The sequence below is a fragment of the Narcine bancroftii genome, chromosome 2, assembly GCF_036971445.1.
Source record: "Narcine bancroftii isolate sNarBan1 chromosome 2, sNarBan1.hap1, whole genome shotgun sequence".
Lineage (NCBI taxonomy): Eukaryota > Metazoa > Chordata > Chondrichthyes > Torpediniformes > Narcinidae > Narcine > Narcine bancroftii.
In genome coordinates, this window is record NC_091470.1 from 117,137,963 (window position 1) to 117,163,168 (window position 25,206).

At 44.7% G+C, this 25,206-nt stretch overlaps 1 protein-coding gene and 1 long non-coding RNA gene across 7 annotated transcripts in view; one reads left to right on the top strand and one right to left on the bottom strand.

Annotated features, from left to right (window-relative positions):
• The window catches only part of smoc1 (SPARC related modular calcium binding 1), a 268,502-nt gene that overhangs the window by 226,977 nt on the left and 16,319 nt on the right, over positions 1–25,206 (top strand). For all 6 annotated transcript variants that reach the window (XM_069918105.1, XM_069918106.1, XM_069918107.1 and 3 more), the window contains 2 exons: positions 17,529–17,773; positions 23,187–23,240. In XM_069918105.1, coding sequence (XP_069774206.1) covers positions 17,529–17,773; positions 23,187–23,240 — 299 coding nt within the window. The remainder of the gene's footprint in view (positions 1–17,528; positions 17,774–23,186; positions 23,241–25,206) is intronic.
• Positions 7,055–12,805, bottom strand: LOC138754201 (uncharacterized). Its single transcript, XR_011351604.1, has 3 exons — positions 12,699–12,805; positions 10,362–10,455; positions 7,055–7,310 (listed from the first exon to the last, which is right to left on the bottom strand). It is a non-coding gene; the product is annotated as an uncharacterized lncRNA (long non-coding RNA).

Below are 25,206 nucleotides of genomic sequence, written 5' to 3' on the forward strand. Positions count from 1 at the left end.
GAGGAAGGGTGTGGGAGGTCTAGAGGAAAGGAGACACAGGAATAGGGATAGAGAGAGACTGATGGTAGGGGTTAACAGAAATTGGAGAAGCTGCCGTTAATGCCCTCTGGTTGTAAAGTGCCCCGTTGTTCATCCAATTTATGGTTAACCTCAGTTTGGCAGTACATGAGGCCGTAGACAGCATGTCAGTGTGGCCATGGCATGTGGAGTTAAATAGTTGGCCACTGAGTGCTTCCTGCTGCTGCAGAGCGAGGGTGTTGCCATTATGCCTCCAGCCTCCCAAATGCAGAGGAGGTCACATTGCGAGCATGGGATGCAGTAGATGACCTCCATCTACACAAATGAAGTGTTTCTTCACTTGGAAGTTTCACCTTGCCCGTTGTAAAACAGACATCTGTATACTGCACTCGACCCCAGCATCTGCAGACTTTGGTTAACTCCGTACTTGGGGCTGCGTTGAAGACATTTAGGACTAAATAGGGGGCAAACATGTTCCCTCAGGGATTAGAGAATCTGTGGAATTATTTAATGCAATAGGCCACATGGTGTATGGGGATACGGTATAAGGAATCAATCTTGTTAACATTGAATGATGGATCAGATGGCCTTAATGTTCCCATTGGCAGTAAAGTTATACACAGGAGTTTAAGGACCTACAGTTTATCATTGAACATACCTCGATTAGACCATGATTCCACTCATTATTTTCATCCCTTAAAGTTTGCAAGAACAATGAGTCTGACACTAACTTGAGTCTTAAAGAGAGCAAGACCCACAGAGAGAATCTGTGGACTGAATATAATGTCTACGTGCCAAGTTGTATAATCTCGGCAAGTGTCCAACCAACACTGCAGAGGCTGGCTGTTGGGTAAGAGGACTTTTGGCAAGCAGTCAGCGGACAGATGCACTGGTTAATGGCGGGGAACATGGGGGCTGGATCATTGATTGTGGGATGTTGTGAAAGAGCATTGGGCAAGAGACAATCTTCCTCTTGAAGAGTTAAGTTTCGAAGCGTCGACCATTCATTTTCTCCCACTGACGCTGCTCAACCTGATGAGTTTCTTCCAGCAAGTTGTGTTTGTGATTCCAGCATCCGAGTTCCCCTGTGTGTCCCCAGTCTTCCTCCTCCTCTGATTTACGAGCTCATTGGTGAAGACCCATACCTTTTTGGAGGTAAACAAGGGCTCAGGCCTGAACGCCGACTGACTTTTGGCTCATCTGGATGCTGAGAGATTTCCAGCACTTTACCATAGCTTTGTGGCTCCCTTCTGCAAAACTATTGAATTGTCACATGTAATGAAATGCAGTGACATACTTTATTGTGAGTTTCCCAGACTGGCAATCTCTATGTGGTACAGCAGGCAGTGAACTAATGAAGACAGTTACGATAAAACAAAAAAGGGCAGGGTTCAGTACAAAACATCATTTTGTACTGATAGGAGGTTCATTCCAGAATCTGACAGCAGAAACTGTCCTTGCTTCTGGAGGTATGCGTTTTGTGTCGGCTGCTTTCCCAAGGCAGCGGGAAGAGTGAAAGGAGTCGATGGAGGGGGTGAATGCCCACATGATAGCCTGGCTGCAATCACAACTCTCTGCAGTCTTGGGTGGGGCAGGTCCCACCCCAAGCTATGAAGCACCCTGGCCAGGTACTTTCTGTGGTGCATCTATTACAACTGGCAAGGGGTGTTAGGGACAGAACAGGATTTCCTTCAACTTCTGAGGCAGTCTTTTTCCGAAATACAAAACCTGAAACTGTGTGTGTGTGTGAGAGAGAGAGAGAAGGAGAGAATGAGAGTGAGGGAGAGGGTGAGAGAGGGAGAGACAGTAAGAGAGGTGAAGAGAATGCTTGAGAGGGGGAATATGTGAGAGAGTGAAAGTGTAAGGAGAGGGAGAGAGAAAGAGAAAAAAAAGCTGCAGGGCCACAATAAAACCGTGTGTGTTTAAATGGAGGTGGGCTGCCCCTTCGTTAATGACCGATCTGCTCCCTGAGTGATACAGCGTGGTGCAACACAGAAACAGGCTCATCAACACTGATCAGCGGACAACCATTCAGATCCATCCCACCTTCTAGCTCCAGGCACATGATCGTCCATGCCTCAGCTCCTCAAATGCTCGTCTGGACATTACTAACGTGGTGTCAGCCGCTCTGCTTCCATCCCTTTCCAGATACTTGCCTTGCTGGATGCTGAGGATCACCCTCCCTTCCTTCATCCCACCCAAGTGACCTCTCATCTGACTTCATTAGGATGGCAAGTGGGATGTTGGGAGCCTGTTTCACATGTGTCTTTAACCATTGTGGATGGATTAAAATTATTCCTTAGTTGTCCTGACTTTTGGATGGAGCACAGGATTTGTCCATGAAAGAGCTGAGTTCTGGTGCCTTGTTTTCCTGAGATTATGGTTCTGCCCCCATGATGTACGAGGAGAAAGTCTCATGTATCGTCCTTGATTCTGTAATCAATGCACAAGTGAGTATCAAGAGAATATCTACACAAGCTGAGTGCAATAATTCTCTGTTGATTATGAAAATGCACTTAACGCCATGGAAACCAGTGTCTGTGAAGGGTGTGGGAAAAACCATTCAACGCATCAGGTCCATTGTCAGCTCCGAGCCCATGGCTCTGTTCTTCTGATCCTAATTTGTGTCAATTATCCAGTAGCAAAGGAAGAGAGAGAGTGAGAGGGAAAAAGAGAGGGAGCAAGCAAGAGAGAGAGGGTGGGAGAGAGAGAGACAGTGATAGTGGGACTGAGAGAGGGAGTATAAGAGAGAGAGAGAGAATGAGAGAAAGAAAGGGTGAGAGAGCGAAAGAATTAGAGAGCATGAAAGAGCAAGCGAGAGAAAGCATGAGAGAGAAAGAGCTGGATAGGGAGACGGAGTGAGAGATGGAGTGTGAGAGAGAGAATGTATGCAAGAGAGAAATAATAGTCGTAGGGAAACAAGAAAAGAAGAGTGGAGGTGTGGCCAGCATCGACCTGGTAAGCAGAAGGAAAGAAAGGGTTCGTGTGCCCATCTTCTCACTCAGAAGAACTTCAAAAGTCTATGCTGGGAGATTTTATCAGTGAAGATGTTCCCTCTCATGGAGTTTGTCTGAAATGTGTCATTTAGCAAGGCTTGACAGGATTCCCTCCCTTCGGTCAGTCTGGGGTAACGAGTGAGCAAGCCGACAGGTGCTCCCCTACTTACGATGGTCCGACTTAAAGATTTTTTGAAGTTATGAATCTGTACTTTCAATTTCAAATTCTGATCTGTTCCCGTGCTTGCGACATGCGGTATGCTACTCTCTCGCGATATCACCATCCAGCAATTCATTTTAGTTCCATGCTTCAAGCATTCTTCATGCCCAGTGTGCTGTCAGCTGTGTATGTTAATGGTTCTTCCACATTTAGTTATGTAAAGTGGTAGATGTAGTATTCTTTTTCCCACTTACAATTTTTTTCGACTTACTGGAACATATCCACATCGTATGTTAAGGATCACCAGTACCTTGATCAAGTATCCAGCATATCCTGCAGATAATATCACCAATCCTCCGGTTCACTGAAGTTATTCTGGTGGGAAGGAAAGTGAACGATTCTTGTCACCCCCCCCCCCCCCCCAAAATCTAATTGTGAGTGATTTCCTGGCAGTGCAAGCAAATTATGGCATCTGTTTGTAACTACCTATTCATCTCACTTCCACTCGACTAGCCTGTGAGATGCTCACAGCAAAGTGATCTGCTCTCCTCCCAGCTACACTGCCCCAAGGCTGAATATGATAGAATCGATGCAGGGACTAGACATTAACTGCAAAAGTATTTGGATATTGAATTTCTCATCCCTTATCTCTTGGTATCAATAACTATGTCTCCTTGAATCTCTTGTGAACATCTTGATTGACTTTCCATTTGGAGGTAAACAAAAAAGTCTTCAGCTGCTGGGGATGAGTGCAATACACAAACATGCTGGAGAAACTCAGCAGGCCACGCAGCATTCATGGGAAGTAAAGGGCAACCAACATTTCGGGCCTGGGGCCAAGAAACAGGCAGACGTCCAAACAAGATGGGAGAGAGGGGGAGCACCACAGGCCAACAGGGGAGAAGTAATCGGCGGGAATAGAAGTAATAGAAGGGAAGGAAGTTGAGAAGTGATGGGAGAGAGTGCTGAGGGAAGCTCTCTGATAGGGGAAAGGAGGGAATTGAGGGGTGAGGGAGAGAGAGAAGAGGAAATTAGTGGAAATTGGAGAAGGTGAGGCGTGCTGGAATTGATTTACTGACCCTAGCTGCCTGACAGGGTAAAAATGATTTTAAAACATGGAACAGAAACTTTAGCTCTGTCCGCTTCCAAGGCCAGGATCCCCCAGAGGCCAGCCATTTTAATTTAATTTAAACATACAGAACTGTAACAGGCCAATTTGGCCCTATGTACAACCCAATTTACACCCCATTAATCTACACCCCACAGTACCTTTTGAAAGATGGGAGGAAACCGTATCCGCCGGGGAAAACCCCATGCAGACATGGAGAGAACGTACAAACTGCTTACAGTCAGTGTGGGATTCAAACCCAGGTCTTGCCCCGATCACTAGTGCTGTAAAGGCTATGTCAACCATGCCACCTCCTGTTTTAAAATTGACACACCTGTAGTTGACCCCGTGTGCTGCCAAAATGAGGCCACCCGCAAATTGGAGACTCTGCCGTCTCCAGTTCCCAGTACCCTTCCCCACCTCCTTGCTTTCTGCCGCTCCCTCTTGCTTTCCCTGATCCCTCTGGTCCCTTTCTTTCTCTTCTTTCCATTCCCCGCCCTCTCAACTGACCTGTCTCCCATGCTTTCCTTTCTCTACCTCCTCAATCTCCTTACCTTCATTCCATTGATCTACCCCCCCCATCAGATTGTACCTTCTTCCCCCTTACACCAGAGTTCATCTGTGAGCTGCCAGCTCGTACTCCTCCCCTCCCCTACCCTTTCACTCTGGCTTCTGTCCTCTTCCTCCCCAGCTCCGGAGAAGCAAGTCAGCCCGAAACGTTCACTCTTCCAGATGCTGAGTTTCTGCAGGATCCCTGGTGACCACCACCTCTCAATTTGATCTGTTTAAACCTGCTGCCCCACTCCAAATGGTCCAGATCGTGACTGCGAATGCCGTGACCCTGGGCGGTTTGGTTAGCGTAGCAGTTGAGTGGCGCTGTTGCAGAGCCAAAGACCTGGGTTTGAATCCAGCACTGTCCATGAAGAGTTTGTACGTTACCCCCGTGACCTGAATGGGATTCCTCTGGGTGCTCCAGTTCCATCACACGTTCCAAAGACCTAAGGTCGATTGGTCACATGGGTGTATTTGGTCAATGTTGGCATGTGGTTCAGAAGCTCCTGTTATTATGCTCTATATCTCAATTAAATTAAGATAAAAGATCAAATTAATACCTTAGACTGATGCAGGAACCTATGAAATGACTTTCAATAGTGCATTGTCCACATCCAGCAGAGGTAATTTGAAACAGGAGTCCATCAAACTAAATCTGGGCATCTGAATGTTAACTCAAGTTGGCTATTTTACAGCTATTTTGATCTTGGCTTCTGCTCAGTAAGCTCCTCTCTCCATCTGGCAGATGATACGAACAAGTGGACGATGATAAACAGGGAAAATCCCTCTAGTGATCCGGCCTGTTCCAACTTGTGTATTACAGTGTACACCCACCTCAGCCTCCATCCCACCCCCCCCCCCCCCCCCCTCCCACCAAATAGCAGGCTCAATCCTGAGTTTTAAGAATAAATTGGATAGTGTTCGCTTCGGCAACACATGGGCTGTTTTCTATGCTGTAGTATTCTATGGTTCTAAATCAGAGGTGAAAGCTGGCCAGACACAAGTTGTAGAGTTGAAATGAAAATGAGTTTCAAGTGACAGGGACAGTTGTAGGGTGAGACCAGAACCAGTGTTCCTGGGGAAGGGAGGAATATTTGTGGACACCAGCGCAAACTTGCATTTATAAATACCTTTGTTTCAAGGGGTATAGTGTATAAGAGTAAAGGGGTGTTGATGAGACTCTTATGGAGCAATGGTGAGACCTCGTGGAGTTTTGGGCCCCCTTATCTGAGAAAGGATGGAATGATGTTGGAGAGAGTACAGAGAAGATTGACCAGGATGATTCCAGGAATGCAGGAGCTAACATATGAGGAGCGTTTATCAGCTCTTGGACTCCATTCATTGGAGTGTAGAAGAATGAGAGGGGATCTCATAGAAACATTTCGAATGCTGAAAGGATTGGACAGAGTAGATGTGAATAAGATGTTTCCCTTGGTGGGTGAATCCAGGACAAGAGGGCACAGTCTTAGAATTAGAAGGTACCCATTTAGAACAGAGATGAGGAGAAATTCCTTTACCCACAGGGTCATGAATTTGTGGAATTAGTTTCCACATACAGCAGTGGATGTACGCTCATTGGGGGAGTTGAAGAGGGAGATTGATAAGTATCTAATTAGTCAAGATGCCAAGGGATATAGGGAAAAGGCCAGAAAATGGAATAAGATGGGAAAACAGTTTAGCTCAGGGTGGAGTTGCGGAGCAGACCCGATAGGCTAAATGGCCTGCTTCTGTTCCTTTATCTTGTGATGTGCAAGTGGTTTTCTTCCCCCCCACCTTTAATTATACTACTTTTAAGTCCAGGGTAAACAAGGTTGGGGTTTCAAACTGCTGTAAGTAAGTTAGTTCAAGTTTATTATCGTCTGATTGTCCAAGTACAACAGTCGTAACTGTGTTCTCTGATCCTCGGTGTAAAAACATATAAACACACATCCAGACAAAACTATATGTATGCAGAACATATATAAAATATATAAATAAATATTGTTGAGTAAATAGTTGTCTTGGAGGGTTTGCATGAGCAGTTCATCTGTCGTTCACCATTCTCACTGCCCATGGGAAGAAGCTGTTCCTCAGCCTGGTGGTTCTGGCTCTGATACTCCTGTACACTGTCCTCCATAATGTTTGGGACAAAGACTTTTTCCTTGATTTCCCCCTGTGCTCTGCAGTGTTAAATTTGGAATCAAACCATTCACATGTGATTAAAGTGCACATTCCAGATTTTATTCAGGGTTATTTGTTAAACCATGGTTGGTTTAACCATGTAGAAATTACAGCACTTTTTATACATAGTCCCCTCATTTCAGGGCACCATAATGTTTGGGACGTTTGGCTTCACAGGTGTTTGTGTGCACTCAAGTATGTTTAATTGCTTCATTGGTGCAGGTAAAGAGAGTTAGGCTTGCTTCCAAGCTTTGTAGTCTGTAGTTGCCATTTCTCAGAGTTGTGCCCAATGAAAGTCAATGAAGCCGTTATGAGGCTGAAAAACAAGAATAAAATGGTAAGAGACATAGCCCAAACCTGAGGATAACTAAAATCAACATTACGACGAAGAAAGAATGACCTGGTGAGCTCAGGGTTAGATATTCCAAGAAAAAATAGAGCTTTTTATTTCAAAATAAACTTCATTCTCAGTAGAAAAAATATATATGCAGTGCAAGTTTCCTGTGCAAAAATGATCATTCAAAGTTTTGGGTCAGGACCCTTTATCAAGACTAAGGTGAAAAGGGTGATGTTGCATACGTAAAGGGGAAAGAAGCTGGTGGAGGGGTTAAGACAAGGTGGCTCGGTTAGCAGAGCAGCAATGCCATTTCCACACCAGCAAGCCAGGTTCAAACCTGCCTTTTCCTGTAAGGAGTTTGTACGTTCTCCCAGTGACTGTGTGGATTTCCTCTGGATGATCTGGTTTTCAAAAGTGTAATGATACACTTGATAAATGGCAGGTGAATTATTTAAATCCTTCTCATGTTGAGACCTGGAAGGGGAGTACAAAGTGAGGAAGAAAGAAGCAGGTGGAGACTGCAGACTTTTGTAGAGTCGTTGAGCTATTGGCAAACCAACAGGAGAGAACATCTTATCGAGAGGCCATATGGATTCACGGCAAACCTGTCAAAGGCTTTGGAGGCAGGAGATTTTTCGTACAGAAGCAGGGTTCCAGCAACGCAGAACGTGCTCGCAGTATATCACTGAAATGTGTGCCCACAGTTGAAGGTTAGGCTAGTGTACAAATGGAGGAGACTCCAAATGGTTTCCATCACCTCAGTAAAACTCTCCCTGTGACCAAAATATTGAGGAGCTTTTGTATATGGTTGAACAGGTGAGGACTTTATTCCCCAGGAGCATCGGAGAATGAGCGAAGATTCATTAGAAATATACAGAATTATGAGGGGTAGAGATAGAGTAAATGCAAGCAGGCTTTTCCCCCACTGAGTTTTGGGTGAGGGTGTGGGTTAAGGGTGAAAGGGGAAATATTTAAAGTGAACATGAGGAGGAACTTGGTCATGCAGTGAGCGAAGAGAGTGTGAAATGAGCTGCCAGATTAATGACATTTAACAAAAATTTGGATAGACACATTAATGGAAAGCGTAGGAAAGATGATGGGACAAGGCAGTAAAATAGTTTGGCACTGACTACATGTGCCAAAGCGCCTGTTCCTGTGTTGCCTTGTTCTATGGGGGGTGGGGGAAACTATTATAGTTTTGCTGTTTATTTTAGATTCATTAACTTCAGCCATGCTTGCCAGTCATGGAATAACATTGTTGAATTATTAAAACAAAGGTACGATTCAGTAAAACCACTTCAGCCCATTTCAGGCTTGGTTAAACATAGAAACGTAGAAGATAGAAGCAGGAGTAGGTCAGCCTTTTACCACTAGAGGAGGTTCTAGAGGAAATGAAATCAACAGCATATCACAGATAATTCAAAGCATTCGGTGTTTGTTATAATCAAACCCCAGATAGCTGGAAGGGGTGGGGTGGAGAGGAGGAAAGGGTAAGACTTGTCCTACTGACCTTGAGTAAATTTATTCTGGGCGATTGCTGTTCCTTGGTTTTCCCCCACGGTGGTTTTGAGCTGACCTTATTGACCTTAGATGCATGGCACTGTGCCTAACAGTACAGTAACCCTAACGTAGAGTACTAACCCTAATGTGGCCTCATTGTAGTTTAGTTTAATTTAATTTAGAGACAATTTACCAAGATGGCCTTTTCAAATGAGGTCCTGTATACCAATGGAGAAGATAACATCATTTACGGGATAAATATTATGTATTTTAAAAAGACGGAGCCCATATTTGGATTATGCCAATTTGAAAATCTGAGACTGGTTGTGGGTCCAGCTGGATCTCCGCCCTGTAGAGTGAATGAATGACTTAAGTTATTCCCCTTATTTCTTTCTTTCCTTCTTTTTCTTAGGGGAGTAGGGGGGTAGGATTTGGTTTAGAGGAAGGGAAGACTGGAGGCTGGGGTGATTAAGTTTCTTTTAGTTCTTGTTAGATTTTTTTTCGATGTAACCATGAAATATTTTTTGATTATCTGTTAATATTTTTATTTTATAATTGTGGTTATTACTTTGTTTTCTAATAAATACAAAATATATTTTGAAAATTTAATTTAGAGACACAGCATGGTAACAGGTCTTTCCGGCTCATGCCACCCAATGCATCCATGTTGATCAATTAACCTGCTATCACCTTGATGCAGATTGGACGTGAATGGAGGATGTACAATTGATGCGTTTCTGAGATGATTAAGCTTGCAGATGACACAAAAATAGCCAATCTGGACAGTGTGGAAGGTGTTTAAGGCTACAGCAGGAGATGGGATCAGTTAGAAATGTGGGGAAGGGGGAAGATTGGAGTTTGGCATAAGACCTGGAGGATTGCATGCACTTCTGGGTGCCATGCTTCAGGCAGGATGTGGTTGTACTCCTGGGAGGGCAGAGGAGATGCACCAGGATGTTGCCTGGATTGGAGGACTTTAGTTTTGGTGTAACTGGATCAGCTTGGACTGGTTTTCTTTGCAGTGAAGGAGGCTGAGAGGTAATCTGTTGGAGGTGTAGGAAATTCTGAGGGGCATAGTTAGGGTCAATGGTTAGAATCTTCATTCCATCTGAGGCTGTTAAAAATAAGGCGACAGAATTTTCAGGGAATAGAAAGGAGTGTTATGGTGGGGGGGGTGGGGTTTAGGGGAAAGGTTTATTTGCACTGAGATTGCCATGTAGAATCTGCCACCAGAGGAGGTGGTAGATTCGGATACACTGACATTGTTCAAGAGACGTTCAGTGGATACTTCAACTCCTTGCAGACAGCAGTGGATTTGAACCTGGGTCGCTGATGGGTGTTATACCATTGCACTAATCACTACTGCATGAGTCTTCTTCCTATGTCTGACACCCAACATTAATCCCTGCTGAAGACGAGTCCTTGGGACTTGTGGCAATTTCCCATATGGTTGGAGGGCACACTAATTTGACCAGATGCTGGTAAAGTCTCTTCCTCCAATGCTTTTTCTCCCTTTCAAGTTCTGCTTACCTTCAAAGGGTGCACCTTGATAATGTAGTTCGAGGTTTGACGCACTGGGAGATGGGACCCCATCGAAGGTGGAGAACGTTAACGCCACAAATGCCTGGGTTACGCAGCCAATACAAAATGTTATTTCAGAAAGCAACCCTCAATTATTGAGCAAAATCCTCGAATTGATGCAGAATTTGACTTTACCAGTAACAGTGCCATTATCAAAGGCACAATTAAAATTCCAGCACCCTCCCCAAAATCAATCAAAACCCAAGAATCTCATGCAGCCAGAGTAGAATTGAATGAATTGGTCGTATTGAAATTGTTGGAAATATAAGTAATGAGAGATCCCATGTGCTGCTCACCCCAGTGGTCACACTTTGAACAAAGTCAATATCTGTCCCGCGTTTGATGTTGTGCAGGTCTGTCTTGGGGGTCAAGTGAATGGACCAAAGAACAGCAGAGTTGGCTTAATTTCCTGTGGGAGAGCAGGCTACCATCGGCCAAGTCGCTGGTGGGGGGCGGGAGATATTCAGATAACACCATGGAGACTGGTGCCTGCTGTAGGAGATCAGAAGAAAAATATTTAAACACTGCCCCAATTTTAAGAAAAAGAATTGGAGCAATGCTTACATGAAATATGCCAGAGATTTAACAAAATACTGGGAATGTTTTCTTGTTGGAGTAACTGCATTGAAAGGGCAGAATAGGTTTTGGAAGCAAGCTGCTATTTGTTAACAAACCATTGCATCATAAACTATAAATCACATCTGTAAAAGGGAGTCCATCTACCAGACAGGACAAAAAGAGAGGGAGAAATTCAAATCTTAAACAGCTCTGAAAGAATGGGGCTCTGGCGATGGTATGTCTGATAAATACCAGCCTGTCCATCCTGAAGTGCTGCACTTCAAGGAGTACTGGTTGAGGAACCATGGACCTGTTGACCTTGGAAAATCATGGGGTAAGGCCCATACCTTCTGACCCCTGGATCTGGAGCAATGGTCATTCTTTGCTGAACATGTCCATTCGAATCATTGATCCACAATATTGGCCCATCAATCTGCTTCGTGGGTTCATCCCTTCAATGTGCATGGAGGATGGTCTAGGTTAGGGGTCTCCAAAGTGGTTGGTGTTGACCCATGGGGGTCGATAGGACTATCCAAGAGGTCAATAAATGCCAGGGGGCCGAAAGGGGGGTCAATAATGCTGGGGGAGGGGGATGGTCAATTGACCTTTTGTGGTGGAAAGTAGGGGTGGATCTATAGAAAATAACACCTGTGGCAGAGGTGTCCAACCTCTTGTGAGAGGGGGCAGTGGTGGCCACCATGTTGTATTGGGCTTCAGCCTTTGAATACTTTGAGAGTGAACAGGAAGACGGACTGAGCATAGAAGAAAGATGTATGTGTTCTCTGTTCCTTTGGTAGCGCCCCACTCCCTGTCTAGTACTGCCATCCACCCCGAGTCAGGATTCCATGCCTGGTGGGGGGAAGAGGGTCAATGAAGGGTCCACGAAGGGGTCAATGGTCTAAAAGGTTTGGGGATTCCAGATTTCGGTGCTGAAAAGTGTTCACAGATGGGACCTTCCATTCCCCCCAGCGACTCAGGAGAAAGCCAATCACCTTGCCTCCTCACGGGACTACACTTCCTAAGGAAGTTGAGGGGGGCAAGGCTGGTGGCCTCCATCTTGACAACCTTTTACAGTAGCACAATGGAGAGTGCCCTGTCCGGCTGTGTTGTTGTGTGGGACTGTAGCTGCAAAGCATCAATGGAGAGTGCCCTGTCTGGCTGTGTCGTTGTGTGGGACTGTAGCTGCAAAGCATCAATGGAGAGTGCCCTGTCCGGCTGTGTTGTTGTGTGGGACTGTAGCTGCAAAGCATCAATGGAGAGTGCCCTGTCCGGCTGTGTTGTTGTGTGGTACTGTAGCTGCAAAGCATCAATGGAGAGGATCATCAAAATGGCAGAGAAGATCACAGGGTCTTCCTTTCCTCTATTGATGACATTCACCAGGACCGTGGCTTAAATAGGACTCAAAGAATTACTGAGGACCCTTACCATCCAGCGCACAGTATCCTGGAGCCACTACCATCAGGAAGGAGGTACAGGAACATCAAAATTGGGACAGGCTAGGAAATAGAAACTCTGAGATTGATGGACTGAGTTAATTATTGCAAAATATTTATATATATATATTGTATCTTTATGAAGTTCAAGTGTATTAAGATCTGACTGTACATGTACAACCAGATGAAAGAGGGTTTGTCTGGACAACAGGACACACACATACCCACACAATACACAGCACGTAATAATCACATATATACATAAAGGTATCATTTTTTTTACAGTGCCAGTGACCTGCATTCGAATCCATCATTGTCTGTAGCGAGTTTGTACGTTTTCCCCATGAGTTCCTCCTGAGGCTTCGGTTTCCTCCTATGTTCTGAAGCTTTGCCGGTTAATTGGTCACGTAGATGTATTTGAGCGGTGTGGGCTCATTGGCCAGAAGGGTATTTTACTGTGCTCTATATTTAAAAAAAAAATTATTTAAAATCTACAAATCATTGGTAGGTTTTCTCCGAGCCATTTAAGGGATGGATTCTCTTGGGGGGGGTGGGGGTGGGGGGGGGGGGGCGGCAAGTGCCCTCCTGAGGTTGTGGTTAAGATAAATTTGTGAGACACCTTTGCTCATCTGACTCATTTTGCTCTGCTCGGAATGCAGATGTAGTAAAAGCAGACCAGCAAACAAAAACCTCAAAATCCCCACAGAATTCTTTACTTTCAATCCCTCTCAATCACTTTAAGTCGATAACTTGCCTGACAAGCGACAGGAAATACCTGCAATTGATAATAATTACCAGAGGCATATTTCAACATCCTTGGCTCAAAAGAGAATTTAAACAACAGTTTCACCTTCCAGATTTCAGCCAAAAATTGTAAATTGAAAGCATTTCCAGTCACCAAGAAGTGCAAAATCTCTTTGTCATCACATTCCATTGGTACATACAACCACATCATCTGGCTGAATAGTAGTTTTTAGGATTTATTTATTGCATGTTTCCCTTTTGGTCAAATGTCCAAGGAAAAGTTTTATCTGCAAATATCCCATCAACCTAGAAACCCTGAAGAACGAGCCAGAGATCTTGAAACTCTTTGTTCGAACAGTCAAAACGTCCACTTACTGGACGTTTAAAAGATGAAATGCATCTCTAGCATATGAACAAATCATCAACTTGAAATTTTCTCTAACCTCACACAACTGATTAGTATTCCATGGTGTAGATTAACCGGAGAGGTAGATCATTGTAAGGTTCATAATTAAATATGTCAAAGAATGCATGGTTTCGGAAATCAAAGCATGCATTGATGAAATCCGAGTGACACCTTGATTTTGTTTTGGTTAAGATGACCTTGCAGATGATGTCTTTATAAACGCTTCAAAGCCTAAAGTCACAAGATAGTTGGTTACAATTCGGATGCGTTGCAGTACACAGATGTGCTCGAGAAACTCAGCAGATCACATATCATCCACAGGAAGTAAAGGTCAACGAACGATTTGGACCTAAACCTTTGTCAGGAATAAGCAAAAACAGGCGGCCTCTTCTACCCACCCACCTGTATCCACCTCTTACCTGTTAGCCTGTGCTCTTCCCCTTCCCTATTCTCCCTCCTCTCCTCTCTTCCTCTGCCGGCTTTGGTATTCTGATGCCTGCCTGCTTTTCGCTTCTATGTTTACGAAGGGCTCAGGCGCAAAACGTTCTGATGGATGCTGCGCGACCTGCTGAGTTTCTCTGCGTATTGCACTACAACCCCACTGTCCACAGACTTCCCTGTTGAACTCGGATCAGATACGTTATCAAAGTTTTAACACATTTTTAATTTAAGTGCCAGTCAAATACATCCATGCAACCAATTAACCTACTCACCCCATTCATCTCTGGAACTCGGGAGGAAACCGGAGCATACGGTCGAATCCCACACAGGTCATGGGGAGAATGTGCAAACTCATTGCAGGCAGTGCCGGATTTGAACCCACGTTGCTGACACTGTAATAGCATTGTGCTAACTGCTATGTTAACCGTGACATGGTGAACCAAAACTCAAATCCAACAAGTTAAAGTGTCGAACACAAAAGGTGCAGGTGCTGGAATATTGACCAAAGGATTGCTGGAGAAAATCAACAGGTCAGACCACCATCCATAGGTGTGGCATGAACATCATTTTTCTCATTTTAAACTGCCTCATCCCCATCTAATTTCATTGGTTTTATTTCTTTGCCGGCTCTTGAATGTATGTTCCCCTCTCCTCTTTCTAATTTCCTCACCTCCAGACTGTGAGGACTGGTAAGAACATCTCCTCCCTATCTCCATCAGTACCAGACCACCACAGGGCTGCATTCTTAGCCCTCTGTTCTACTCACTTTACGTCTGCAACTGTGTAGCTTGGTGAGACAACAAGATCATCTACAAATTTGCTGACAATATCACTTTTAACTGATAATGAGTTTGTGGTTATACACCAGGTTCAGGGCCAACTGCTACCCCTCCACCATCAGACTCCTCAATGACAAACTCAATCAGGGACTGATTTAAGGACTTGTACTTGTGAACTTTATTGATTTTTTTATTCTCTCTGTATTGCACAGTCTGTTTGGTTTATATTGTTATCTGTTGAGAGTTCTTTATTTGTTTATATTTACGCTGTTATGTTTTGCATTACCAAAAAGTAGTAATTCTGCCACGCCCTTGGGAGAATTGAATCTCATGTAGGTCCTCCGATGATAAACCTGAAATCTGAATATACTTTATGCAATAGACACCTGCACCAATATTCTTACTTGTTGCTGGAACAGGTGCACAATCCTTTATCCAGACATCTAAAATCTGGAAAGCTCCAAAAACTGGCATTTTTTTTCCTGGTGCTGGTACAGCGGAGGGGGAGAGAGAGACAGCAGCGTGACTCGGGTGGGAGGGGGAGAGATGACACTGTGACTCGGATGGGTGGGGGAGAGATTTGGGTGGGCGGGGAAGAGACGGGTGGGTGAGGGGGAGAGAGACACCAGCGCGACAGGAAGGGGGTGGGTACGACTGCACATCTCGGGTGGGCGTAAATCTGGGGTAACTGGCTTTTGTTCTGAAATCCGGAAAAATCCGAAATTCGGAACACAGTGTCCCCCAAGAGTTCCGGATAAAGGATTGTGTACCTGTACTTTTAAAAACAAGCATCTACAAACTCCTTTACTTTCTACCCATGGAGAGTAGTGAGAAGAGGTTGTGACCAGGAGTCTTTAATGATGTTGGCTGCCTTCTGGAGGCAACGCCACACACAGACGCAAAGTCCGAGCGTGTGATGCATCTGGTTATGTTTGTTGGCTTCTGAATTGCTGGGCAGTTGAATTCCCAAACCAGGCTGTGATGCACTAAGAATAAGATGTGACATAGGGGCTTAGATGACTCTGGAACCCTCCTCAGTCCTTGGTTCTGAATCCCCAAAATGATCAGGAAGCTCTCAGCATCCGATGCCCTTCAAGAGCCCATCAATACCCACTCGAGTTCTAGTCCCGATACCTGGTTCCCAAGGGTCAGTTTCCAGAGCCCCTGTAGTCTGGTGGATGCCTTCCACTACCGAGCCCTTTATAGATGACACTTTCCAACCTCTCGCATTTCCCAATTTCAAAGCATGTCATCTTCTAAGAAACGTAAGCTTCAATATTCCGAATTACAATCTCATCACTCCAGTAAGCCAAACAATGCATTTTTAGTTGTAAGTAGCTTTAATTCGTTGAGAACCATTTTTCATAACTTTGCATGAGGATTTACGTAACAATGAATTAACAAAGCATTCGATTATATTTAATAAAGATAAAAGAAATGATTAAACTAATAAGATGATAAGATGACAAATTCAAAAGAAACGTATTTTGAGAGCTTACTTCTCCCTCTGTGGTCCTCCGAAGATGTGCACAAGCTCTCCGTTCGCCCAGATCTTACAACATAAGATGTCATAGTAATTCTGCTAACATTATGAAAACAATTTATCCTTAAAGGGATGTTAATAAAATTAACTAAGAAGTAAAACCACAGGGTTTTAACCTTTCCCCTCCTCACTGATCCATTCCCTCCCCTGTACCCCTGCTGTGGGATAATCCTAAGTTCTTGAAATCGATCCATCCTTCCTGTAGGATACGTCCTCAGCCCAAACACCTGAGTTGCTTAAAACAACTTTAATGGTCAAGGTCATCACAGTTCATTAAGGAAAATAATTGATTGAAGTCCAGTAGTCAACTATGTTCCTTGCGCGTTAATTGCCTGTTGTGGTTGGTACCAGCCTAGCACTCCTTCTGGCTGTTGTGGTTCTATGTAGATTAGTGATGGCGTAGGAGACAGTCCACCACTCCTTCTGGCTGTCGTGGTTCTGTGTGGGTAGTGACGGTGTAGGAGACAGCCCAGCACTCCTTCTGGCTGTTGTGGTTCTATGTAGATTAGTGATGGCGTAGGAGACAGTCCACCACTCCTTCTGGCTGTCGTGGTTCTGTGTGGGTAGTGACGGTGTAGGTGACAGCCCAGCACTCCTTCTGGCTGTCATGGTTCTGTGTGGGTAGTGACGGTGTAGGAGACAACCCACCACTCCTTCTGACTGTCGTGGTTCTGTGTGGGTAGTGATGGTGTAGGAGACAGCCCAGCACTCCTTCTGGCTGTCGTGGTTCTGTGTGGGTAATGACGGTATAGGTGACAGCCCAGCACTCCTTCTGGCTGTTGTGGTTCTGTGTGGGTAATGACGGTGGTAGGTGACAGCCCACCACTCCTTCTGGCTGTCGTGGTTCTGTGTGGGTAGTGACGGTGTAGGAGACAGCCCAGCACTCCTTCTGGCTGTCGTGATTCTGTGTGGGTAGTGATGGTGTAGGAGACAGCCCAGCACTCCTTCTGGCTGTCGTGGTTCTGTGTGGGTAGTGATGGTGTAGGAGACACCCCACCACTCCTGGCTGTCTTGGTTCTGTGCGGGTTGTGATGGTGTAGGTGACAGCTGACTACTCCAGGCTGTTGTGGTTCTGGGTGAGTAGTGACAGTGTAGGTGACAGCTTACTGTTCCTTCTGGCTGTTGTGGTTCTGGCTGGGTAGTGATGGTGTAGGTGATGGCTTCATTCTCTGTGCCTCACAAGTGATGGGACCTTGTTGTTTTCTGGTGCAGGTTCCCCGAGCCCGACCCTAGCCATACCCTCGAGGAGCGTGTCGTGCACTGGTACTTTGGCCAGCTGGACAAGAACACTAGCAACAACATTCACAAGAAGGAAATGAAGCCGTTCAAACGCTTCCTGAGGAAGAAGGCCAAGCCAAAGAAATGTGGCCGCAAGTTCACCGATTACTGCGACTTGAATGAGGACAAGACCATCTCACTGCCTGAGTTCAAAGGGTGCTTGGGAGTGAAGGAAGGAGGTGGGTAACTTGCGTGACCCAAGCGATCCATTGCAGCATATCAACCAATCCAGTTAACTTTGACTTCCTGTGGGATTGCAGGGTGAGCTCAGCCTGACCTGCAGGGCCCGTCTCCCTACTCTGCGTTTTGTAACTCCTGAATTCTTTTGTCCAAGTTCTCACTCTCGTACTGCATCCATTCCTTCATTGACCGGATTATTTGCTGCTTTAAAATCCCTGGTTTTACCCTGTTTGTGGGGGGGGGGGGGGGTGGTTTGGCATCCCTCCCCATGTCTTTTGCTTCCTTCACACTTTTGCCCAAGGGTTGTGCTTTACTTCTTGCAAGTACACCCTGACCGGCAAAGTGTTTCTAACTTTTGCTACTTTTATAATAAAAACTCAAGTCCATCAACCTGTTAGATTTTCACCAAAAGCAAAATATTGGAGATGCTGGAAATCTGACTTTAAAAATAGAAAGGTGATGCTACATCATCAAACACCACAATCAGGTGTCTGATCATCACATGACAATGTGTCCTTGGGTCAAAGCCCAACCCAATTGTTTGAATTCAACAGGTGTGCCCTTGGCAGGCAGGCAGGCAGTTACTGGGAGGATTGAGGCTACTTGCAATGCTCTTGGAGGGATCCTTTCCCAGCTCAGTTCATTAAGCAGCAGCAGGGCTTCAACCTTCATGCTACCCAGTTTCTTAACTTTTTTTAAAGATGTAGACATACAGCACGGTATCAGGCCATTTTGGTCCACGAGCCTGTGCCGCACAATTACACATACTAAACCACATGGCCCTTGGTACATTTCAAACAGTGGAAGGTAACTGGACCCCTGGAGAAAACCCACGCCGACATGAAGAGAACGCACAAACTCATTGCAGGCAGCGAGGGTGCGATCACTGATGAGGGAAGCAGGCCTAAGCTGCCAGCAAGTGTTGAACGAAGGATGAGAGACGACCTAATAGATGTATATGAGATTATGAGGGACCAAGACAGGGTGGACAGCCAGCACCTTTTTCCTGGGGTGAGAGTACCAAATACCAGTGGACATCTGTTTAAGGTGAGTTGAGGAAAGTTTAGGGGAGATGTCAGAGGCAAGTTTATATTTACTCAGAGAGTAGTGGGTGCCTGGAATGCATTTCTGGGGATGGTGGTGGAGGCTGGTACAAGAGGGACATTTAAAATTCTCTGAACTAGACAGGCACATAAATGTCAGAAAAATAGAGGTTTGTGTCCGTGAGATAGGGAAGGGTTAGATTGTTGCGGAGTAGGTTTTCATAGTTCCGCACAATATCACGTGCTGTAATGCTCTACATTCTAAGAGGAAGGATCCCACGTGAAGGGTATTCATAGTTATTTTTTAAACTTAGACATACTCCTTGGTAACAGCCCATTTCTGCCCCTGAGTCCATGTCGCCCAATTGCACTCCATTAACCTACATCTCCCTTTATGTTTGGAACGGTAGGAAGAAATGTTGTTGGAGAGCAAATAAGACAATTAAAATTAAAATTTAGACATATAGCACGGTAGCAGGCCCTGCCAGCCCACGAGTCCGTGCTGAACAATTTCCCCAATGAACCTACACCCCTGGTATGTTTCAAACAGTGGGAGGAAACCGGAACCCCCGGGGAAAACCCACGCAGACACAGGGAGAATGTCCAAACTCCTTACAGGCAGCACAGGATTCGAACCCCAGTCCTGATCACTGGCGCTGTAATAGTGTTGTGCTAGCCCCTACTCTAACCGTACCACCCAGGAGAAACTTTGCATATTGCAAGAATTCTTTTCAAAAGCAACTGAGTGATAATATTTTAAAATATTTGGACCTTCAAATATCAAAGTGCACTTGATCTCAAATTAGCAAGAGAATGGCCCAAATTTGTTTCGATCTATTAATCAAATGTTTGAAACTCTTCATTATTTTTTATTTATCACATTTACAGACAAGAAAAAAATGTAAAGCTCTTTGGCAGCTCATATTTTCCTCAGCAGTCACTTCAATTTTTTGAAACATAACATCATCGTAGATCTGTTTTTCTCCTAAGAATACAAAATTGAAGCTTCTGGCAGATAACTTGGCATTCTGTCAATGCAAAGTTTCCTTTTTTCCTGTCAAGTATCTTCCTTTCTCGTCATAAAGCAGTAACGATTCAAAACAAAAAGGAACAGACATAATCAGGGGCTGGTGAATGAAGATGATTAGTTTACCTTTCAATGAAGTGCAGGCTAGAGACAGGTGCTGTTACCCTTCAAACATGCATAGAAGCTAACCCCTCTGAACACCTTTAACACTGTGGGCGGCGCAGTTGGCGTAGGGCTTAGCGCAACGCCTTTACAGTCCTAATGATCGGGTGGGGTTTGTAAGGAGTTTCTACCTTCTCCCCATGTCTGTGTGGGTTTTCCCCTGGGGTCTCCGGTTTCCTCCCTCCACTCGAAACGTAGCGGGGGTGTAGGTTAATGGGGTGTAAATTGGGTGGCACGGACTCGTGGGCCGAATTAAATTAAATTAATCATTATATATACAGGAACCTCGCTTGTTCTGTGACAGCGAGCCAACTGTATCTATTCTGTAATTACTCATGTATGTGGGGCCCCAATCTTTCAAACTGATATCATATGTTTTTTCAAAAGGTCTGCTATCTAGCCATTTAATCATTCCAAATATTTCTGGCTAAGGCCATGAATCGGACATGGGGATGGAGATCACAATTCACAGCAAAAGCTTGCTGTTTCTCAGCAATCAGTTCCAAATCTGACTCTTAGCTCGGTCAGATCCTTGATTTTATCTTAAACTGTGGATCAGATCTCCTCTGGACATTTTCCAAGGCCACTATCTCAGCTGAGTTGACCCAAACTGGGCACAAAGCTACAGATAAGAATGATCTGTCACTTGTGTGATGTTACAAAGACTGACATGATCTACATAATCCAAAACAATTCGCCGAATCCCAAATTCAACCATTCTAGTTATTTTTTTAAACATACAAACTCTATTCAAACTACATTACAAACACAAAACACACACAGACCTACAACTAAAACCAAAACGCACCAGAAACGTGGCAACTAAACCATGAGAAGCAGTAATCCCAACCACCTCTCTATTACATGGTATTACACATCAAATCAAATTTCATCATCCACCTCGCATGCTATCCCCATGCTCACCGTTCCCTGAACTTGGACACCGCCTGCTCCTGCTCCAACACCACACAGGCTCAACGTAACCCAGAAAGATGAACAGGCAGTCAGCTCACCCCACCCCCTCGACCACCCGCCACCATCAGTATCAGCATAATTGACTTGCACCAGAGAACACCCCCCCCTTTCCCACTGCCTCCCGTCCTTCACTGGCTAATTTGTAATCATACACGAGATGAACATAACCATTGGCGACACTTGCTCCCTGCGATTTCTTTGACTGATTTTAATAGGTTGCATTGCATTGAAAATAAAATACTTTGGCCTCATTCACTCGATCTTGGCTGCGCTTGTTCCTTTTTGTTGAATCATTTCTGCTTTGGTGATAAGCAAGGAAAATGCATGATGGGCAAAATGAATGAAAATGAAACTTTGCATTTATACAATACCTGAACAAGTCTGCTAGTGGCTTAAGAACGTGTTTTATCTCCTAATGGATTATATGTCAGAATTGGCACAGCTTTGTAATTGGAGTGAAACGGTGTGTAGGTTTTAAATGTGCTAATAAATGGTAGCCAGGTGCGCTCTCCTTTGTTCTGACTGGGTAACAGTGTAGGGAGAGCAAGTATCTTCCCTGAGCTTAATCAGAGATAAGGGGATGGTTGTGTTTGGCTCTTGAACAAAGAATTTGTCCACCAGCTATTGTATTTTTGCTGAATTTACCCTTGGCTAGTCAATTTCGGCAGGTCTGCTGTGACTTGTGGCTGTTTGCGGTGTAGTGTGTGATAGGGAAGCAAATAAACATCGTCCAACCAGGGAGCCGACTGTTCTCGACATGGTATTGTGCATTGAGGTTGGATTAATCAATGACCTCACAGTAAAGGTGACTGGTTATAGCAGTGATCATATGAATGAATCCTACATTCAGTTTGAGAAAAAGGGTGGATGCAACATTCCTTTTAAAACACAATTTTAAGACATGGTAGCTGGACCATGGCATCATCCAAGTAAATCTCCTCTATGCATTCTTCAAAGATGAACGAGGTCAGGTGAAGAAGGGCTCATTTCTTCCCATGAAAGACATCCATGACCAGATGGGTTTTTGTGATGTACCAATTATCACAGCAAAAGTTTAGATTCCAGATCAATTGAATTGAAGTTTCTCACCTTTCCATGGCAGGATTCTTCATTCTCCAGCAATTAATTAAGGGACATAACCTCCACCAAAAAAATTGTTTAAAAATTGTTTATTGTCTAAGAAGCATCTTAGACTATAGTAAAGAGGGACACACTATAGTAGAGGGACACGCTATAGTAGAGAGGGACACATACAAATCTATACACACATACACATACTATAGTAGAGAGGGACACATACAATGTGTTTCGAATTCTGGGCAAGCAGAACCTTGTGATAGACACTGGCTTGACTAACTGCTTGGCTTCATTATTACATTGCTTCAGTCCAGCCTTGTGCTGAGGGGACAAGATGGTTATTAAACTTCAGGCAGTTAGTTGAACTTGGCACTTTGGAGCTACAGAGCAGGAAAGCAGTGATGGGAATTCTCCTCAACATGTAAATGCTCAGACTTTAATCATTCGTAATGAGTACAATTTGTGCAGTGATTGGCACAAAGCCTTGACTACAAACAGTCATGTTAAAAGCACTCTGTCCAGTTGTTTTTAAGCAAAGAAAAATCTCTCTCATGGAATTTTTGTTGTTTCTTCTATAACCTGTCATACAAGTGATTCACTTTAATTCTCTTTCCTGGGATGCATTTCATTATCATTTTCTTAAGTTATTTAAAGAAAAAGTCAGCTTGCATTTGTGTATCTCTTTTCTTGGCATTTGGGCGTTCCATGATGTTGCCAAGGAAGACCTTTCAAAAGGTGATGCCCAAGGTATTTAATTTATTCGAATGTAAGTTCTCTAGCTGTTGTGATGGGATTAAGTCTGGTTGCCAGCTGAATGAGTTCGGTCTCTGAAGGCCAGTCCACCCCAACAATTCCCCTGCTACTCTTGCAAAAGCCGAGAACATTCTGTACTTTCCGTCCTTAGCTGCTGTTCCTGCCGGCACTGAGTCAAAATGCCCATTGTTCATTGAAGACCTTCTAACAAACATCCAATGTTGGAATGACCAGGAACCTCATGTTCTTTTATCCAAAGATCTGCTTGAGCTGCTCCCCTTTCCAAGTTTTCTGTGTGAAGTACTGGAGTCTCTTCTGCCATAAACTGGGCTCTCCACTAACGTTAGACCTTATTTTTATCTCTTTCCTTCACAGGTAGCAGTGCCGGAAGCTCCTCAAGTGGAAGAAGGCAAGGAGCAAACCCCTTCAGTGAGTGCTTGTTTCTCTTGTGTCTTACAGTTACCAGTAGCTGGGATCTCTCTCCTGGGGATGGGTAAAATGAGTTGAGAGGTTATCATCCTACACTTAAATCCAATGTGCAGATTCCCCAAAATTCTCTCTTGCCCTCAGCTTCAGAGTAGGTGAAATATACTAATAAGTAGAAATTAAATTACGACATGAGAGAAGAAAATAATTAAAAAATATAGATAAATATTCACAGTTGCAGGTGGCGCAAACACTGTGAAGTTACCAGAGCAATTGCATCCCCGCCTGGTTTGGAAGCTGTACCACTGTAAGACCCTGCAGAGGACAGTGAAGTCCTACCATGAAGGGCATCTACAACACTCGATGCAGGCAAAAGACAATAAGCATTGTGCAGGACTCCACACCCCCCCTCACGTAAACTGTTCTCCCTTCTCCCATCTGGTAGGAGGTTACTGCAGCACTCAGGCCCTTACATCCAGATTGGGCAACAGTTTTCTCCCCCAGGCCATCAGGCTTCTGAATTTCCCAGAACATTCATGCATAGGGTAAAAGGGACTGTTACTGTATTTATCATGCTACTTTAACTTCTAACATATTAATGTAAATATGCTCCATGGTCCTGGAGAAACACTACCTCATCTTTACTGTCTGAGGTGACTTGACTTGAGGTAAATAAAGGTGACTTGACTTGACTTGAGTGCATACAGATCTGTGGAGGTCCCAGAATAGTTTATGATTAGGATCCATTGGGGAGGTTCAAGGGACTGATAGCTGTTGAAAGAAATTGTTCTTGAACCTGGAGGCGCTGGAGTTCAGGCTTCCGTACATTCTGCCCGAAGGTAGCAGTGAGAAGAGGTTGTGACCAGGGTGGGTGGGGGGTGGGGGGTGGGGGGGGGGGTCCCCCTTATGATGTTGGCAGCCTTCTTCAGCCAGTTCCTCACATGGATGTCTTTGATGGGTGGGAAGACGGAGGCTGTGACTGACTCAGTTAGGTTGGATGGTTGTGTTGATTGACAGGAGCAGAGCAGAACCATCAAAGTGATGGCCATCTTGCTCATGCAAAATGAATTCCACCCAGCTAAAACTCACCATGCCTGGTGGGGCTTGGAAAAATTTCAGAAACTCCATATTTCTCAGAGTGTGAGTGAAATACCAAGGTGGCTTGTTTAGTACTCGGGACACTTTCACAGTGAGCCACATGACTGGAAGGAGATGCAGTAACTGACCACGTTCTTGAGCAGCATCTGACGGGAAACCCCCCGAGAGACAGCGGGGTCTGAAAGGAGCTGCCTGTACCCAGCAGTGGCCTGTGATCACCAGGAGCTGGGTGACTGAATGCCATCACTCATCACCAGCCTCTGCTGTGCACTGCCTCACTGGTCAACTCCACACGGAGTAATGCAGCAATGAGCTGCCCCACTCTCCCTGGTAGAGCCCCAGCAGAAGTTCATCTCTGAGCGCACACACACCTGCTTAGAAGGTATAAAACTTGATGGTCTGTCTGCACACTACTGCTTTGGAATGGCGCACTGGTCCTGGAGGCCAAATGTTATTGTCATCTGGTTGCACAAGTACCACCTAACAGCGTTATCTGGTCCTCGGTGCAAAACAAGCAGACACACAACCAGACGTAACACACACACAGACAAAAAATATATATACAGCATCAGTATTTTATATATAAACACATAAATAAATATTGTTTTGTACAAATGAGAGTCTCAGATGATTAGTGAGAGCAGTTCCTTTGGTTGTTTAGCATTCTCCCTGCCTGTGGGAAGAAGCTGTTCCGCAGCCTAACTCTGATACCCCTGGTTTGCAGCTGTGGAGCGCCCACCCCTTCCCTTTCTTTGAATGTGTTACGAGCTCAGAGGACCCTAAAACCCAGCAGCAATAGATATTCACCATGACAAATGGTTACTTAAAGTTGCTTTTAATGATCTTTAAACATGAAAACAGAATCACACTT